Source organism: Macrosteles quadrilineatus, unplaced genomic scaffold (assembly GCF_028750875.1).
Source record: "Macrosteles quadrilineatus isolate MER2022 unplaced genomic scaffold, UCM_ALF_1.0 Scaffold_1__1_contigs__length_201487025, whole genome shotgun sequence".
Classification (NCBI taxonomy): domain Eukaryota; kingdom Metazoa; phylum Arthropoda; class Insecta; order Hemiptera; family Cicadellidae; genus Macrosteles; species Macrosteles quadrilineatus.
In genome coordinates this window covers 98,436,477-98,455,588 of record NW_026542594.1, presented here as the reverse complement: position 1 = coordinate 98,455,588, position 19,112 = coordinate 98,436,477, and the positions used below count along the sequence as shown (strand labels likewise).

General features: G+C 35.6%; 2 protein-coding genes across 2 annotated transcripts; both read left to right on the top strand.

Moving 5' to 3' along the window:
* Positions 1 to 405: 405 nt before the first annotated feature.
* Positions 406 to 16,051, top strand: LOC128982373 (roundabout homolog 2-like). Its single transcript, XM_054401333.1, has 13 exons — positions 406 to 538; positions 10,057 to 10,341; positions 10,868 to 11,021; positions 11,559 to 11,689; positions 11,842 to 12,114; positions 12,369 to 12,586; positions 13,021 to 13,312; positions 13,492 to 13,742; positions 13,902 to 14,213; positions 14,482 to 14,707; positions 15,109 to 15,224; positions 15,464 to 15,663; positions 15,783 to 16,051. The coding sequence occupies exons 1-13, from the start codon at positions 490 to 492 to the stop codon at positions 15,967 to 15,969; spliced, it is 2,694 nt and encodes an 897-aa protein (XP_054257308.1). The 5' UTR covers positions 406 to 489; the 3' UTR covers positions 15,970 to 16,051.
* A 59-nt stretch (positions 16,052 to 16,110) lies between these two features.
* Positions 16,111 to 18,545, top strand: LOC128999168 (uncharacterized). The gene is made up of 5 exons (XM_054425559.1): positions 16,111 to 16,126; positions 16,235 to 16,539; positions 16,919 to 17,039; positions 17,498 to 17,688; positions 18,264 to 18,545. The coding sequence occupies exons 1-5, from the start codon at positions 16,111 to 16,113 to the stop codon at positions 18,447 to 18,449; spliced, it is 819 nt and encodes a 272-aa protein (XP_054281534.1). The 3' UTR covers positions 18,450 to 18,545.
* The last annotated feature ends 567 nt before the right edge of the window (positions 18,546 to 19,112 follow it).

Below are 19,112 nucleotides of genomic sequence, written 5' to 3'. Positions count from 1 at the left end.
ACGCTAAATAAGCTATGGAATTTAAAATCACAACTTGTACTGAATTATTCCTTTGTAAGTAAATTTTGTTATCAAGACCCTTGATGTTTTAAGTAGGCTTACATTTTTCTATTACACTTACTCATTTTTATAGCTTTGTCTGTATTCGGTTCGCTTTAGCTATTCGTTGAGTGAAGGGTGGGAGGGTGGATGATCTCCCCCCCCCCTTAATCACGAGACTCAAATGGGATGCTGGCAGCCTCAGTGTGGCATGGACCGCGGTGCCGAGAGTAGGAGTGAGAGAGACATGCCGCTGTCAGCGAACTTACAAACCATCACGTGTTTACAACAGTTACAAGTGTCAGATAAAACACACTTGAAACTATCTTGAATCAAGTCTATAGTGACACTTTACGCTGCAAATGGTTGATGTAAATAATTTTTATTACTGTTTATACAAATTTATGTGGAGAAGAGAGTGTGTTTTCATACGTGTGTGAGCTGTGTAAAATGCGTTTTGTAGTGCTATGTGCGTTGATTTCGATTGGATATAATGCTGGTGAGTAGATATATATATATATATATATATATATATATATATATATATATATATATATATATATATACTTAGATATAGATTGTTATACAAAATTTTAGAACTCCATCAGATAATTCAAAATTTTTAGGTAAAATAATAACCAATTTTGATTTTGCAGAATCCAACAGAAATATAATTAGCCTACTTGTTATTGAGGCTGCTCACAAGCTTCCTCTACTTTAAAAAGTAAATATCTAGATAATACAAAATAGATAAGGCACAATGGAATGATGCCATACCAATGACAGAGGATGTGGTATTTTTCAAACTAAACCTAATTCAAATTATATTTTATCTCACATTTCAAGAGTAAAATTACGTTATTCTATAAATTACAATAATGTATTATTACCCAATAATTTATTTATTACTCTAAGAAAATGACAGAAACATAAACTAACACAACTATTACTTGAATAAAGCTGAAAATAGTATTTATTCAAAAAATTTTAACGTGCAAACTCTACTCCAGAAACAACTGTTGAATAAAAGGAAGGCTCACATACAAACGTGCAATTTACTTACTTTTTAAATAGTATATTTTAATATTCATAGGTAAAATCCTTATACTCTGATTAAAGCCTTTTCAATAATTCGTTAGTTAAAAAAATTACCACCACCAATGTTTAAAATCCACCACCAGGAAATATTATTTTTAATGTTAAAAGCCGCTCCATCATATTTAAATATGGGTGTACCAACTACATCGAATCTGTTAAAATGAGAAAAATAGTAGAACCCTCTAAAACTATAAGTATTGCAATAGACGTAATGATCTTAAATACATAACATCATGGTAAGATAACGTTAAAAATCATTTACTGGTACTGGTTTATAATGGTTTTATATACAGGGTGATCAACTCAAGGAGGCCACCATTGGGATATCAGAAACGATAAGAATTAGAGAAAACTTTAAATGGGGGACATTCCTTTATTTTTTGTGGCAGTTTAAAATATGATTTGATTTTTTCGAAATTCAGCCGCCATTTTCCAAAATGGCGGCCAACTTTGAAATTTCTTATGGAACACCCTATATTTTATCATGTTTTCGGATAGAACAGGCAATTTAAAAACTTTTTTATTCTTGGCATTTTTTCGATAAACCCACTCGTTTAGGAGTTACAGCCTATGGAAAAATGACTTCCGGTGTACATATTTTACATCATGTAGCTCCTAAACAAGTAGGTTTATAGCGAAAATTCGAAAAGTAAATGAGTCAAATAAGTCTTAAAATTTCATCCACATTCCAAAAAGACCAAAAAATTCGTTAAAAACTATTAATTCTATTATTTAAAAAATGGCGGCCATTTTCCAACATGGCGGCAAACTTGAAAAGTGGAAAACTGTGTATTTTTTGGTCTTTTTGGAATATGGATGCAATTTTAAGACTTATTTCACTCATTTACTTTTTGAATTTTCACTATAAACCTACTTGTTTAGGAGCTACATGATGTAAAATGTACACCGGAAGTCATTTTTCCATAGGCTGTAACTCCTAAACGAGTGAGTTTATCGAAAAAATGCCAAGAATAAAAAAGTTTTTAAATTGCCTGTTCTATCCGAAAACATGATAAAATATAGGGTGTTCCATAAGAAATTTCAAAGTTGGCCGCCATTTTGGAAAATGGCGGCTGAATTTCGAAAAAATCAAATCATATTTTAAACTGCCACAAAAAATAAAGGAATGTCCCCCATTTAAAGTTTTCTCTAATTCTTATCGTTTCCGATATCCCAATGGTGGCCTCCTTGAGTTGATCACCCTGTATATATATATTACAATTACGGTGTATTGAGCGTATTAAGAGTCTATTAGGTCTCTTTGAGGATTGATGTGTATCGGAAATCACATGAACACTGAAAACAATAGAACACTATATTTTATATAAGAACTAAACATACAAGTCGAGATTCAAGTTTTGGACACTTGATTGACATTTTAAATTTATATAGACATTTAATAGTTTGTGCTATTATTGGGGATTTGTATAAAATATTGTAAAAGCTAGACATTATAAATACTGTGACGTTTTAGTTAAAAGTTATATTAACTATAAACTATTAAATAGAGATTGTATTGATTTAATAACACTATTATTTTATATACCATCATCTATCCTACTAAAGAAAAGAGTTAATAAATAAAAAATCTCATCTTGAGATTCAACTAAGCAAAAGCTTATATTGATGTTAATATCAATTAAAAATTGTTCATCAGCAAATTAATCAAGAAATAATAAATCCATCACAATTGAAGACCTTACAACAAACGCAAACATAAAGGGATAAGTTCCGTTTCATTGAACCAAAGATAATTTAGTTGTCAGACAGCAAACTCCAATTTCAAACTCACCTTTGTTTGAGAAAGCATTCAAGCCAGGTAATATAGAATGCATCAACAAAGGACTAATATAATGCCTGTTGTCGTTTGTTCCGTACAAATTCCTGTAGTTACATAAGAGAGATTATTTAGCCGTGATATTGGCACAGCGGTGTCGTTGTTATTGCTCTCATGTCATCTCTAATGTTGTTTGATGAAAGTTTGCGAAAATGGAATCTCACTTAGTTAAACTGACACGCAATCCCTAATAACGTGTTCAAGGGAATTGCAACATGTTTGGACGTATTAGAGAATAAATTCGTTTACTGCAGGCCGTGGCAGTAACTATACTTAAATGTCTCTTTGTCGATGACTAAATATACTGTAAAATAATTAATATTTAGTTGGGCGAATTTTTGTCAAGTTTAGAAGGATAAAGTAAGTGTAATGACTGATTTAGTTTGAAGCTTAAGAGTGGTTCATCATAATCGAGCTATTGTAAATTGGTATAAATGCTGTAATAATTGATTTAAATTAATTTAAATAATTTATTTATTATTTTCTGGAAGTTATATTCCTTTCAAATTGAATATAAAATAAAAAAAAGGTGCAATCCACTTGTTGTATCAACTTGGAGCATAAATTAAATTATCTTTGTAATATAGTCTTTTAGTCATTATAAAATAATTTATATACTATATCTGTCAATGTTAGGAACCCTAATAACTATAACCTATGCATGACGTTTTATTTGGATTTTATTCTAAAGAAATTTTTAAATCTTTTGACTTTAAATGCACTTTGTTCAATCTACTGTAACAGCTAACATTAAACATTAAGCAAGTTAGAAAATGTAATAAACTATGATCTACGAGAAAAACGAATGAAATTGTTCTTCAATATAATTTTTCATGTACAGTATCCATGTATACGTACTTACAACACTCTTAAAAACACACATACGTGAGTTACGTTATATTGTAATTTTCACGTGAACATATCTTAACATTCGATTAGAGGTCTACTCGGCCTACGATTGATTACCTCACGCTGTGGTCAGACTGAACGTAGCGTGGGTGGCGCGGCGCGGCGCTCAAACAATATTGGCTTTTGGCTCTTCACTCTGATAATTTAATTTACCTGTGGGGCTCCTCGTCTGCCGCTGCAGTCGCCGTCTCTTTGAGCTTTAACTCAACGCCAGGCTAGGAATGCTACATGGATTTAGGAAACAATAAGAATTCTAATAACCCAATTAAACTTACCAAATTAAACTTATTTCATAGGGGATACGAATTATGAATTCAACTAAAAGTACTGTATGTATTGATTGTTTATTTTTAACGTCATTTCTCTCATCAGAAGGAGTAGACAACGGTGTAAATATGGGTGATAGGTGTGTCAATTTATTTTAGTGCAGAATATTAATTAAGAAGGTGAGAATTATAATTCGATATAAAGTAAAGTATTTTTTTTACCTTGCATCATTAAAATATCTATTTATGTATACATTTTCAGACTTTGTGAGTTTTATTGATTATGAAATTGAACATGTTGGTTCATTATCCATTTAGTTGGAGTTGTGGTACGCATTTGGTAAAGAATATTCAACCTGTTATCAACATATTTACAACTAAAAAAGATATTTGCTGTTTTACGTAAGAAGAAGGATTATTGACTCCGAGTACGCAATGTAGAATTGCAATGTACAATTGAAATGAGCTTATATTGGAAACTTAGGAATCATCATTTTCCAGTTAATTTACTTTTTGATTCTATTTAGCATTAATTTTTAGAAATAAAATAGCCAAGAAAAATAGAGATAAAGTCTTAGTTAGATATTTTAATTATACTTGGCGTGCTATAGCCTACGACTTTTTTGGGCGAAAACCCGTTCAACATCCACAATGTAACGTTTGAACACTGTAGCTGGAATCTGGCCAAAGCAACATATTTGAATAGGAATTCTTAAAGAGTAATAACACAAAACAATACAAAACATACTCTTGCTTAATTTGTTCCAAAGTGAAGCCAACAAAGTACAGAGGCAACAATGTAAATGTTGCACACATTAACGGTTGTAGAGAGAGTTATTTGCTGCATTTGCATAGTTTAGAGCCAAAATACAACCGCGTCATGGGCCACAGCCTCAGTAAATAACCGAGCAACACACCACGCGCCCTCGCTGATGGACCATCTTCATTGTCAATTTGAACGACACAAATTCCATCCAAATATTTACCGGGTCAAAAACAGTTTAAATTGAAAAACATGTCTAAATTTAGTTTAACAATATTCAGTTGAGAATGTTTTGATACTGAAATACAGAATGTCTTATCGCCTCCATTAGTGTATGTGGTATTATACGGATAGAATAAAAGTCCTCCAACAACACTACTCGATACATTACATCCACACTGTTATATTGACTAGATACTAAATATAATTACATATTTATTATTAACCTAGTACTTGTAGGCTATGGTTGTTTGTTGTATTGCGTTCTTTCTAAGCTCAATTGAAAACGACTCAGTTACATTAATATAACATTTGTATACATATATTTGTAAACGATTGTGTTAATTGTAAAGCTCTTCAACATCATAAACATAATTAGTTAGCTTGATAAATTCCAACTTGTTCAATCTATTTTTGTAATGGATAAGCTCACTGGTGTATAACCTTTTTATCGCGTAAGAGCAATGAAAATAAGACATAACCTGTGACAAGTTATCTTAAACTTTTCTTTTAGTATGCTTTCCTAAAAATATAATTAACTGTAATTTACCTCTGTGTTATTAAATTACACAAATGACTAGTTAATAAATATCTACTATAGTACTATAGTACTATTGTAAACTATTAATAGGGCAAGCATATTTGGTATCCATTTTCTTGAGAGTACAGTATATTACATTACAAGTCCTGAAAATAGGTGTTTACCGAACGAGTGTGGCGTACGATGTTTTACGCCATACTACTCTAAGTTAACTCAACAATAAAAAAAAATATGTACAAATCCTTATACAGGGTGTCCATAAAAACGTTTGGGAATGAATCCTCATACTGAAAGGAAGAAAAAAGTAGATCTGAAGGTATGTCCGAAAATGCATATTCACCCAGTTATCCACCATTTTGTTTTTTATACAAAAATATTTTTATCTGTGAAGTTTTTCGTTTGATGATTATGAAATTTGGTAACCATGTTAACATACACAAGACCTATAATACAAAAAATAATAAAGTTGTTCCAATTGTAAATTTCAAAATGGCGGCCGTTTGGATTTTTCTAACTTAAATAACTCAAAAACCGCTAATTCTATAAAAAAATGTCAAGAATCCTTCTTTTTTTGCATTTTTAATTCCCTATCAAACTATACCAAGATAAAAAGATCGGACAAGAGGTAACTGAAATATAACAGTTTTTGTGTGAAAACAAGGCAAAGTTAGTCGGGGAACGCTTAATTTTTCCTTATTTTTACACAAAACCCGTTATATTTCAGTTACCTTTTGTCCGATCTTTTTGATCTTGGTATCGTTTGATCGGAAATTAAAAATGCTAAAAAAGTATTCTTGAAATTTTTTCATAGAATTAGCCGTTTTCGAGTTATTTAAATTAGAAAAATTAAAACGGCCTCCATTTTGAAATTAACAATTGGAACAACTTTATTATTTTTTATATTACAGGTCTTGTGTTGTTAACATGGTTACCAAATTTCATAATCATCAAACAAAAAACTTCACAGATAAAAATATTTTTACGCCACACTACACTATTTTGACAAACTTAACATGCAAGGATTTAGTCCAGAAAACAGCTGTTTGTCGTCAGCTTAATCAAATGGGGTTTCATTGCGTACTACTGTACTGTAATGAGTTTTACCGGACACCAATCAGCTGATATATTGTATTTGGGTGGCAATAGTTAGTGGTTATAAACAAAAACATAACCTCTCTCAGAGGTTATGACTAGTGATTTTTAGTCCTTTAGTTGGTGGTAATTTATAAGGATTTGAACAGATTTAGTAGTATGGCGTAAACTATCGTACGTCACTCGTCCAAAATGTCTTTACCGGACTCGTCCGGTAAACACTTATTTTCCAAGACTAGTAACGTAATATACTATTGTATAAAAAACAAAATGGCGGATAATTGGGTAAATATGCATTTTTGGACATACCTTCAGATAAATTGTTTTTCTTCCTTTTAGTATGAGGATTCATTTCCCAAAGTCCTGAAACGTTTTTTATGGACACCCTGTATATTCCCACCGACTAAAGGTCTAACAATCACTACTTATAACCTCAAAGAGAGGTTATGTTTTAGTTTTTAATCAGTCATTGCCAAATAAAATCAGCTGGTTGGTGTCCGGTAAAAACTCATTACAGTACAGTAGAACAAAATGAAACCCCGTTTGATTAAGCTGGCGGCAAACAGCTGTTTTCTGGACTAAATCCTTGCGTGGGAAGTTCTTTAAACGTGTAGCGTGGCGTAAATTTGTTTAACTGTCATAAAACTACATCAAGATGACTGCGATACAAAACAGCTACTGACTTATTAGGCATATACAAATAATCACGTTGGAAAAAAGCTCAGGCTCAGACTTCTCTATGTAGACCTAAGTTTCAAACCAAAATATTAGTAGGAAACTTGTTTTAAAATAGTTTATGGATGCTGTTAAGATCGCATTGATTTCTTTCGTTAAACTTGTTTTAAACCGTACATTGATTAAAACAAAATATTATTAAAGGGTTTAGATAGTTTTTCGAGTTCTGGACTTTTCATCGTTATGCTACCATGCTACAAACATTAATCTTGTTTGAGTTTCGCCATAATTTAGAAAGTGTTAAATCAGCAATGATTGGTTAACTGGTTCAGTAAAAATCAAGTACGTATGTATATTATACATTTTTACCTATTTAGTATAAGATGAAACATCCAAAAATACAGCTAATATTATTGAAATTCCCCATATTTACACTATTAAATATAAGAAAATCACCTTATGAATATGAATACAAATGAAACATACAATTTTCTAAAGTAATACTTACTTACTTTTTTATGTTTTACTTTGGTAAAACAAAATTTCGTTTAATTATATCCCAAACAAAGGCTTAAAAATGTAACTCTAAAAATATTCTTTACATTAATCCTTATTCTGAGTTAATACATCTACAACAATGTTTAATGGTCATGTAAAAAACAATCTTTTATGAAAAAAACAATAATATCTTTCAATACATAGGTATTCAGCGAAACCCTGACGATGTAATAATATTCATTAGTATAATACTATTAATAATATAATACATTATTTTAATTCCCAACATTTTTTGCACGACAAATACATGGGCAGCATTAAACATGTTATACTAATGTTTATTTACCTGTAAAAAAAGAAATATAATCATTTTTACATTGTATACGGCCTTATCCTTTATATTATCTACGAGCTGGCCCAACAGACATCGTCCTGTCCTAATGTGGTTTTATGTAAAATGCTCGTTCATTTTCAAGATGAGCTCGTTCGCATGGCTCAATCACGCCCTGGTTGAAGTTCGTTCGCTACGCTCACTCACCTTCAGGTTGGAGCTCGTTCGCTGCGCTCACTTGCCTTCTGATTAGCTCGTTCGCAATGCTAACTCGCCTCCATGTTGAAGTTCGTTCGGTTCGCTCACTCACCTTTTGGTTGTAAATTAGCTGTTGTCATAAACTAAAAAAATAATAGTGCTACACCCTGTTGATAAACCTATTAACTTTTTAATGCTATTGAACATCACAGAATCAAATTGTTTAGTTGAACTAGCTGTTAAGATTATTTAATTCCATTTAAATATGAGTACTCATAAGGTTAACATGGGAAACTCCAGAGCCACTGGGGCGGAGCCCAAGAGTCCGATCAGAATAAAAACAACTTAGTTTTCCTATTTAATTCCTAAAGAATCAGTGTACCAAATTTCAGCCTCCTAGGTATATGGGAAGTGGGAGAATTAGTGATGAGTGAGTGAGTCAGTCAGTGAGGGCTTTACAACGCATTTAATATAATACTTTTTGCAACAATTCTACACAATTATGTCGGAAAGACATAGTTCGATACAGACAGGCCTAGCACTAATCGTTTACGCCATCCATGATGATTTAAAAAATAGAGAAAATTTAAAATTAATACGTACTGATTTGAACTGACTGGGCTAGTAAGTGTTTACGATCAAATCCGAAGGTGTGGCCCTAAGTAGGATCTATTGTGGACCCAGTTATTTTTTAAATAATAATAGGCATATTAAAGATTTAATTGGTTATCTACTATCTATACTACTTATACTATGGGATTTTATGGTCTATCTACTAATAACGCTTCCTAAAAACCATTAATGGAAGGGTTAAGTTGGATAGAAAAATCCATAATGGCCCTTTGCTTAAAACCTACTAGAATTACAAACTACAGAATTACAAAAATAAAATAAGTAAATACTGGGTGTTTTTTAATGCGCAACCCAAATTAAAAGTACTGTGGGACACATTTTAATGATAAACAACATTATATTTTGGTATCCTTGTTTTCTTTACTTTATTACCGATCAGCTTATATGCGTTATCTGATACATAGTTATCTATGAGGGTTAGTGTTGTTATGAATTAAATTAATTAAAATATGATCATATCAATAATATTTGATTTATAAGTTACTGTAGTCACACCTGGTAACTTAATTTCAAACCTTTCTTGGCATACAACCAATGATTTACTTTCAAAGTACTATTCTAACTTTTCGAGATTGGGGAAACACCAAGTTATGTCTTATTTACAATAAATTCCCAACAACACTAACCCTCATAGATGACTCTGTATCAACGCATATCAGCTGATCGGCAATGAAGTAAGCAAAACATGGACACCAAAATATAAGGTTGTTTTGTCGTTAAAATATGTCTCACAGTACTTTTAATTTGTGCTGCGCGTTAAAAATCAACCTGGATATCAAAATGTTAGTAATATTGCAAATAACATCAATTAATTTTTCTAATAACAAATATATCTTTCATTATCAAGTGTCATCAGCGGTATTAATTTATAAATTGTAAAATACGTTTCATCAAGCCTTAAACGTTGAAAATCTAAAAATAAGCATTATGTTTACCGGTGCCTCTGTCATGTTTCAGGATCACAGATGGTACCACCCCGTATCACGGAACACCCTGCAGACCTGACTGTGCCACGCCACGAGCCTGCCACCCTCAACTGTGCCGCCGACGGTCATCCTCCGCCCCACATAGAGTGGTACAAGGATGGCCACCCTATGCGACCCTCGGCCAGCCGCGTACTACTGCCTGGGGCGCTGTTCTTCCTCAGAGTGACTCCTGGCCGCGACGCCGGAGTCTACTGGTGCAGAGCGACCAACTCCGCTGGCCACACGACCAGTAGAAACGCCACGTTGCAAGTCGGAGGTAAGACGGGATACAACCACAACTAGGGTTGGATATTATACGTTTGAAAGATCCAGAGAACAGACAAAAAGATATGTGAATGCACATCGTATATCCTGGCGAATATATTCTTTGTCGAATTTGTATCCTTTTATGGACAGGTTAGTGGAATGGAAGAACATTAAATAGTATTTCACTTATAATATATTAAAAAAAAATTAATTACTTACAGGGTGTTTTTACGCAACCCAAATTAAAAGTACTTATTAAATTATAAATTACAAGATTTGAGTCCTATTTACAAAGAAATTCCATTACAATTAAACCTTATAAATAACTAAGCAACAACGCATATCAGCTGATCGGCAATGTGCATATCAGCTGATTGGCAATGAAGTAATGAAAACAGGGATACCACCATAAATGCTTGTTTTGGCGCTAAACAGTCTCACAGTTTTTGTAATATTTGTTTTGCGTTAAACACCATATACCTTGTCAGTCTTAGTTTTATCTGAATATTTGTAACGGCTTTCTATATTTGCTTTAGTGCTGAGGGAGGAGTTTCGTGTGGAGCCGTCAAACTTAAGGGTTGCTCAAGGGGAGACGGCGCTGCTGGAGTGTGGTCCTCCCAAGGGAGTTCCGGAGCCGCAGGTTTCCTGGAAAAAGAATGGTGTACTTTTGGAAGTGGACACCTCTGACAGGTAAAGTACTGCATATACGCTATCAATTATATTTAACTTTCAACAGTTGTTTAATAGACAATTTATTTTCGTGTACTATTGAACACAGATAAAGTACGTGATGATATGTAACAAACTTTTAATCTTTTTATTTAAACAATATTTTTAGGTTTTAGAGTAAATAAAATAATGTTATAAAAGCAAATTGCCTCATCATCAAGCGATTCCCAGTTTACAATTTCTTATCAGAGTATCGTTTATCAGTGATTGCATTATATTCAAAAAGTACGGTAAGTATGTGGATTTAAAGTAATCAACAATAGTCCCATAAAAATTACAATATTACATTTTGTTAATAGCATTCAGTTCAATAAAGCTTCTAACGGGAATGTATTTACATTTTGTTTTGAAGTACTATACTAACGTTTTTGATTTACGGTTGTAAGTATATGGCTTCTATTAATAAAGTTTTGTTAACCCCCAACATAACTATCTTACTAAACTTTATATGGTGGATAAACCGTTTTCATGCAATCTAATTACATTTTTGTATTTTAGATTAAAAATTGTAGATGGAGGAAATTTGGCTATTCAAAATGCAAGAAAGGCGGATGAAGGGAAATATCAATGCATCGCCAAAAACGCTGTTGGGGCGAGAGAGTCTGCTCTTGCACAACTTAAAGTTCACGGTAAGTTTTTGAAAACAATTAGATTTATAAACAAAGAATTGAAAAGTCATTTAAAAACAAAACGTAGGCTAAACACCAAGATGGTTTCAGTCATTAGTTTTAGCCATTAGTCACTTCAAATTCTACAGATAATTAATTGTATGGCATTTCAGTGAAACCGTTCCTAGTGCGGGTGCCTGAGGATGCCGTGGTAGTGGCGGGAGCGAGTGTGGAGTTCTCCTGTGAGGCGGGCGGAGACCCTGTGCCGGACGTGCTGTGGAGACGCACGGCTGGCGGCGGCAACATGCCTCTGGGCAGAGTCCATGTACTGGAGGATCGCAGTTTGCGGCTGGAGGCGGTCACTCAGGAGGACGAGGGAGAGTACAGCTGTGAGGTGGACAACGCTGTAGGAAGTCTCACCGCCTCGGCCATGCTCATCGTCCACTGTGAGTAGCCTTCCAGCAATAGACTAAGATATGCATTGGCTACGTGTTAACACAATATTCGTATCTATTTGACTTTTAGGGTTATTTGTTAATAGGGTCTTCACTTAAAACCCCTAATAACATGCATAATGCAATATAATGTAATTTTGCATTGAAGAGCTTAAATGCATTGATTACTCATAATAAACACTTGCACATTCGTATGTTCTTATGTTGAAACAATCTAAACTAACTTAGACAAATCTTTCTTACAGCTCCTCCGGTGATTTTGGTTAGGCCACAGGAATTAACAGTGGAGGAGGGCCGCAACGCCGTGTTCTTCTGCGGGGTGAGAGGGAAGCCAACTCCGACACTGTTCTGGCTTATAGAGGGTAACCACACGTTGCTGATGCCCGGAGACGAGCAAGGACAGATTGTGGCGTCGACTACCAGCGAGAGCCACGAGGGGGTGTCACTGTCGTTGACCATCCAGGTACCGTAAATTGTCTTGTCACAAAGTAAAATTATTGTGAAATTTCTTTCTGATAAAAATACGTATTTACACGTGATTAAACACATTTTTGTACATATTAGTACGTTTTACGTATAGAAAAGTCTACTAATTGATTAAATAGGGCCTACTTAGCATTTTTACTAGGATGTAACTTCTCCTTTGTTTGAAGTAGGCTACTCCATAAAAACACAATCAGTTATACAAAAGAACATAACCTATTTATTAATGGTTATGCAAATAACCTCGAAAGCTAAAAAGTAATATTTGTTGTCCAGTGACTATCAGAAAGAGTATTATTAATAAAATATACTAATATAAAGAAAGATGTTTATAGACATTTACCTATTCGGTGGCTAAAAAAGTAAATCAATTGTGTGCAAACAAGTTTTTAACCACCCCCCTCTTTTGCCCAGGGAGTCCAAAAGAGAAACAACGGCCTGGTGGTGATGTGTGGTGCTATCAACGCTGCTGGCTCTGACTCCTGGACCTCTCGCCTCACCGTCGTCTCACCTGACGATCACCCTCCTCCCATCATCCAGCTTGGCTCCTCCAACCAGACTCTGCCCCTCCACACCCCGGGCATCCTGACCTGTCACGCCTCTGGAGACCCTGCTCCCATCATCACGTGGTACAAGAACGGCATCCCCGTTACCATAGAAACTCCTCAGGTCACTCTGTCTGACGATGGGACACTTGCAATACACAGTAGGTTGAGTAATGTACTGTTACTAATAGTACTAAGCTTATCGTAGACTATTTGAACGTGACTGCCATGTTGTACATCTTAAAATACTTATAAGTAAATCTTGGTTTTTATACTTACTATCGTCCATGAATGACAGAGATTCTTTAGGGCTCTAATGTTAATTACTTACACTTTGCAGACCTAGTGGCGAGTGACGAGGGACTGTACACATGTGTGGCATCCTCTCGTAGTGGGAAGGCAACATGGAGCTCCACTCTCACACTAGAGCCCCGTACCAACCCCAACGCTCCGTTCTACCGCAGTCCGGAGCCCTCCACACTACCGGGCCCTCCTAGCAGACCTACACTAGTGAACTCGTCCGACAACAGCCTCACTATATCCTGGACCAGGAACAACAAGATCGGTTCTTCCTCTCTGCTGGGCTATCAGGTATAAAACATGTTGTAACACGATTGTTTTATTAAAAGGTTAATAGACTATCAGGACAGTTTGCTCACAAGAACATAGTTTATTATTTTGAACGACAAACCATTTTCAGATGTATAAGTAACTATAATTTTTCTGATAAAACACTAATTTGTTTTCCAGGTTGAAATGTTCAAGAGGTCGGTGAGTGGAGGTCACAGTGGTGGTGGTTGGGTAGTAGTGGCCAGGAGAGTCCCAGGTCCCACCTACACGCAGGCCTACCTCCAGCCTAATGAGTCCTACACGTTCATAGTCCGAGCGGAGAACTCTCACGGTCTATCATCCGCGTCCCCACCGTCTGCCAGTCTCCTGCTGTCCAACACCACTGTGGACTCCTCTGTAAAGGAGGCGAGGGCCAGTCTGTCCACCGGCCACGTCGTTGAGCTCACCTCCGTACAAGCCGTCTCGTCCACCTCTGTCAGACTGGGCTGGGAGGTGTGTATCTGCTGTATATTAAACGAAAAAAAAACTGTGTAATTGGCTGCGTTAAACTGCTTCGTAAAACTACAAAAGTATTATCTAAAAATTGAGGCCTTTCTGTAAAATTATTATTACGTTTGAGCATGACCTGTCGAAATATAATTTCTTTTAGTGCTTTGGTTCAGAAATTTATTTTTATTTTGCTCAGAATAAGCCGTATACGTACCGATCATAACAGCATTTTAAAATCAGGAGTTTGCTTTCACGATGTCTAAATGTTTAGATCCTGAGCAGTGACTACGTGGAAGGCGTGTTGATCTTCTCCCGTGGTATGGATCCTCACGCGCGCTCCACCACCATGCTGACGGTACTTCACACCGGCGACACGTCAGGATTCTTGGTCACTGGCCTCAGACCCTACTCGCGCTACCAGTTCTTCCTTGTACCCTTTTACAAGCTAGTAGATGGAAGACCGTCCAACTCAAAAACAGTTCGCACTCTCGAGGATGGTGGGTATAGGAATTAACGATATTAACAATTCAATTTGGTATAAACGTTATTGAGACTAATCAACACCGTAGTTACGCTAATATGTGGATTGTAAAGTATTCATTCACTTGTACGACATGTAAAAGGACATGGAAAAGGATTTTTTTGCTGTTGTTGTTTGATGTTTAGGTTTTCAAAGTCTGTGAAGTGTCTAGAGTATTTTATTTAAATATAACTCAAGTTCCTCAACAATTTAAATTTGCTAAGGCCTACTCACGAATAGATGATGTCGTTATATTATAGGTATAGATATCTTTCCTATGATCTATTCCAGCAACAGCATATAGTAAAAATGTAACTGTCTCACTTTACATTCTACAACACCGTATTTATAACCAAAAAACGTTCCTTTTGTTTTTAGTCCCATCTGAGCCACCAAGTAACATTGAAGCTGTTCTGGTCAACACTAGTGCTGTGTACCTGAAGTGGAAACTTCCATCTCAGACCTCTCACAACGGGATTATCAAGTCATACCAGGTAAAAGAACAAGCTAGATAAAATATTAGTTCTGAGTTTTAAGTCTTCGGAAAACATTTAGAATCTTCTCACTATCCCTTATATTTCTGATAAGAAAAAAATTGATGAAGTTAAACTAAGAGTTAATTTAACCATCTAAATTATATTGCCTGAATGGTTGACAGCAGGCAATCATATTATTGCTGCTAGCAAGTCTAGTCGTACCACCATTTTGACAGGGTTGTGATCGATTTCTGCAGGTCGTGGTGAGAGGCACGATGGGAGTGCTGAGCAATGTGTCAGTGAGTGCCGCGACACCGTCACTACTGCTTACCAACCTGACCGCAGGGGTGGTATACACCGTGCAGACGGCGGCGGCCACTAGGGTAGGGCTGGGACCGTACAGCGCTCCCGCCACGCTGCGACTGGACCCCTCCACCAGGCTGCTCAATCACCCCAGGTAATGACCACTTCAGTGGATATAGGAAAATACGAATTTTTAAACTTAAATTAGTAGTAAAATCCAATAGACCAAGTAGTGTTTAGGTACAACTCATAGCGAATGCTTACTCATTACAGACAACCAGTGGGAGTGCAGCCTAGTATGGAGATGGCCAGTTTCGACTTTCTCTCCGAGACTTGGTTTATAGTGTTACTCAGCTCCATGGTAGCCGTCATGGTTCTTCTCTTCAGTTCGATGCTGTATTTCTGGAAAAAGCAAATTAACAAAAAGGACTACTTACCAGGTACTGGATATATTGGATAATATTACATTTACTTTTTCTCTTGATATCAATAATTGTGGTAATTTAAAGTATTTTATCTAATGAAATACTGATTTAGTGGCGAAATTTAGCAGCCTTCTCTGCAAGATTATTGCCAGTTTTCTTGTGATAATAGCATTATAATGAACCTGAATAAGTGTACTTCTGATTAGAAACGATCCTTGTATATGATATTGTATAGTTTAAATTTATCGCAAACGGTAAGCTACACAGTACCTTTACCCAGTAAACAAATGTAACTTGCAGATTCCCGATCGAACGCGGGCGTGCTGACCACACCTCTGGGGTTCAAAGGTTTGACAGTGGGTGGACTGACTCACCCTCTGGCCACGGACCCCAACCTGTGGATAGAGGGAGGCAAGTGCGAGGTCGATGAGAAGTGTCAGTTGTACAGCGAGGTACCGCAGACTGCCGAGGACTACGCTGAGGTCAACATGTTACAGCGAGGCTCCTTGTGGACGTTCAAGGGGGTGGGAGGTGCCAGCCAGACGTCTGCGGCGTACGCCTCGACCACCCTGGTACTGCCGCCGTCCAGCAACAGCCACTCCCCGGTCAGTCTTCCCTCAAACCAATCAGAATGCTGCTCTTCTTAAATGGTCCTTGCTTTGTTTCTTTTATTCCTGTGTAATGGATTGATATATTAAATATATAGATGACTAATCCTGATTTAGTAGTGCTATTCGTAGCTTTAGAAGGTATTACTTCTATGCTATCAATATAAGTTGTCTTAGTTCATCTAAGTGTACCTGGACCAAACTTCAAGTAGGTTGTATTAGTTACAATATTATTGATGACTAAAAAGCTTATAATTCCACAACCAAAATTTATATTGAGCGTTTTTTTATAAATATAGAAAAACTGTTTAGTGCTTTCGTCTGATCGCCTAGGAGTGTTAATAAATTGGTTCAAAAATGTAAACTATTTTTTTAGGACTCTGACCAAAAGAGGAGCAACGACAATGAGACATCCTACACATCATTTGGCTACTACGACGGAAGAGTGTTTTCTGATAACTATTACTTACTTGGTGACAGAGGATATAGGATTAAGGGTAAGCTATTATAACCTTGCATATCAAACTTAGTACCTACCATGCATTAACAAAACCCTTTGCACAATTCAGTATGCGGATTGTAATTTGTGGAAAGATTATAATTTTTATCCTTTAATCTTAATGGCGGTTCTAAATATTTACTAGAAAATAAGTCTACCATAGACGTATTAACATCATAGAGAAAATTTTTGTTGTGAATATTTGTTTTTGTAAACAATGGCGATAGCTCCTATACTGCATATTCGTTTACAAAATTCAAGCTGACAGCTATAATCAACAAATATTTTTATATAAAAAAATATAATCACAATTCTTTTGTTGCATTAATTATTACAAAACAACAAAAAGAAAAAAAAATATATATGCTTAATTTTGTATTACAAAGTAAAATTATTAACAATACTGCCTTATTGTACATATAATATTGAGCTTAAAGCTGTGACATTTTTGCACAGGTAACTACAGTGCGGGGGTGCCAGCGACTCTGGTCATCCCCCAGAACGGACGTAGAGCGCTGTCAGACGCCGGAGAGAGAGACACAGAGAGCAGTCAGCTAGACACCCCTCCCCCACCACCCCCATCACTGCCACCACAGCCTCCTAGATACCGACGAAGCTCTGCCTCCACGCCACTCATCAGGCCACAAGTGAGTCTAATAACACACAAACCTACAACATGATTTGAATTTTATTTATATTTGATTGTAAAATACATCAGCAATATTACACGATATTTGTTTAGATAAACCTTAGTAATAAATTTTGATTATTGATATAAGTAGATAGCCCTTTCCCATGTTAAATCTGCAGCTACTTTAAGAGTAAATTGAATGTAGTTGAATTGAGCCCCAACAGACTATGCTTAAGTCGCCAACTTCCTAACCAAGCTAAAGAAAACAGCTTATTGTAACATGCAGCATGTTGAATGACACATAAACTATCACAGTAACAGAAACTTGTGGAGAAACTGGAATTTGTACATGAGCACACTCTTTTAGTGGTGTTCAATTTGAATACAAAATCCGTATAGAGGGAATGTTACTTCACAATCCAAAAGTCGTTAGCGTTAGCAATAGTTGAACAGTGTTTTCAAGATAAGAGTATTACTTTCATGAGTTACTCCTCATGTAATGGGTGTTAATGAGTTACTTCTTTATAATATTTTGACGTTAAATATTTCAATCTTAAATTATTACTAAATTTTGTATATAACTGTTTTTAGGAGAGTGTATATTCCGACGGCAGCAAGTGCCGGATACAGAGACCTCCTAGACACCCACGGACTATGACATCGTTCAGCAGCTACAATGACCACCACACTACCATCTACCACAAACCGAACCATAACTATCATGTGACAGCCAATGGTAGAGGAGAACCACCAGGAGTGTGCAAGGGAACCACATGATGGCTACCCAGGACCACCTCGCCTGCTAGCGAACCATACTGCAGGCCTAGCTGAGGCTGTACCTGAGTACTGACCAAAGAAAATAACAACAACATGCTGTACGAATATTGTAATAGATAATGCATTATGCATATGAAATAAAAAAAAAGAAATTTACTGGATGTTCATTTATGAGATATCAAAAAACTGTAATTTATACATTTATTACACTTTTTAGTGATACAATCCCTGAACAGAGTATGTATTTTACCTGGTGTTCAGGGGCACTTCCCTATTGCTAAGGGTATAATAATTGTATTAATCAGGACTACTGCCCTGTAGATGAAATACATGTTACTTTCACTGAATTAGATTTAAAAAAAAGTATTGCTCGAAAAACACAATTTATCAATAATGAAATGCGTTATAACTTATCATCACCGTCTCAAATATATGACTAGTAGCCTAAAACTCGTGATTTTTTAAAAGCCAAATGGAAGGGAAAACAAGTCCCGACAAATGTTGTATTAGGTTAGGTGTATCTGTAGTGTGTAATATTAATGTTCAAGCATATAAATATGCTTGAAGTCGTTGACTGCTGTCTAGTGTGTTGTACTCTTTGAATGTTCTACTTAAATGGATCTATAAGACTGACTTAAATGCTATTCTAAGACTTTGAATTAT

Excerpts from the sequence above, each read along its gene's own strand:
- LOC128982373 (XM_054401333.1), top strand. The coding sequence starts at position 490 with ATGCGTTTTGTAGTGCTATGTGCGTTGATTTCGATTGGATATAATGCT. Across the intron at positions 12,115-12,368 it reads GGCCATGCTCATCGTCCACT|CTCCTCCGGTGATTTTGGTT; the intron begins GTGAGTAGCCTT and ends TCTTTCTTACAG. Across the intron at positions 13,743-13,901 it reads CCTCTCTGCTGGGCTATCAG|GTTGAAATGTTCAAGAGGTC; the intron begins GTATAAAACATG and ends TTTGTTTTCCAG.
- LOC128999168 (XM_054425559.1), top strand. Across the intron at positions 16,540-16,918 it reads CCAGCAACAGCCACTCCCCG|GACTCTGACCAAAAGAGGAG; the intron begins GTCAGTCTTCCC and ends CTATTTTTTTAG. Across the intron at positions 17,689-18,263 it reads CGCCACTCATCAGGCCACAA|GAGAGTGTATATTCCGACGG; the intron begins GTGAGTCTAATA and ends AACTGTTTTTAG.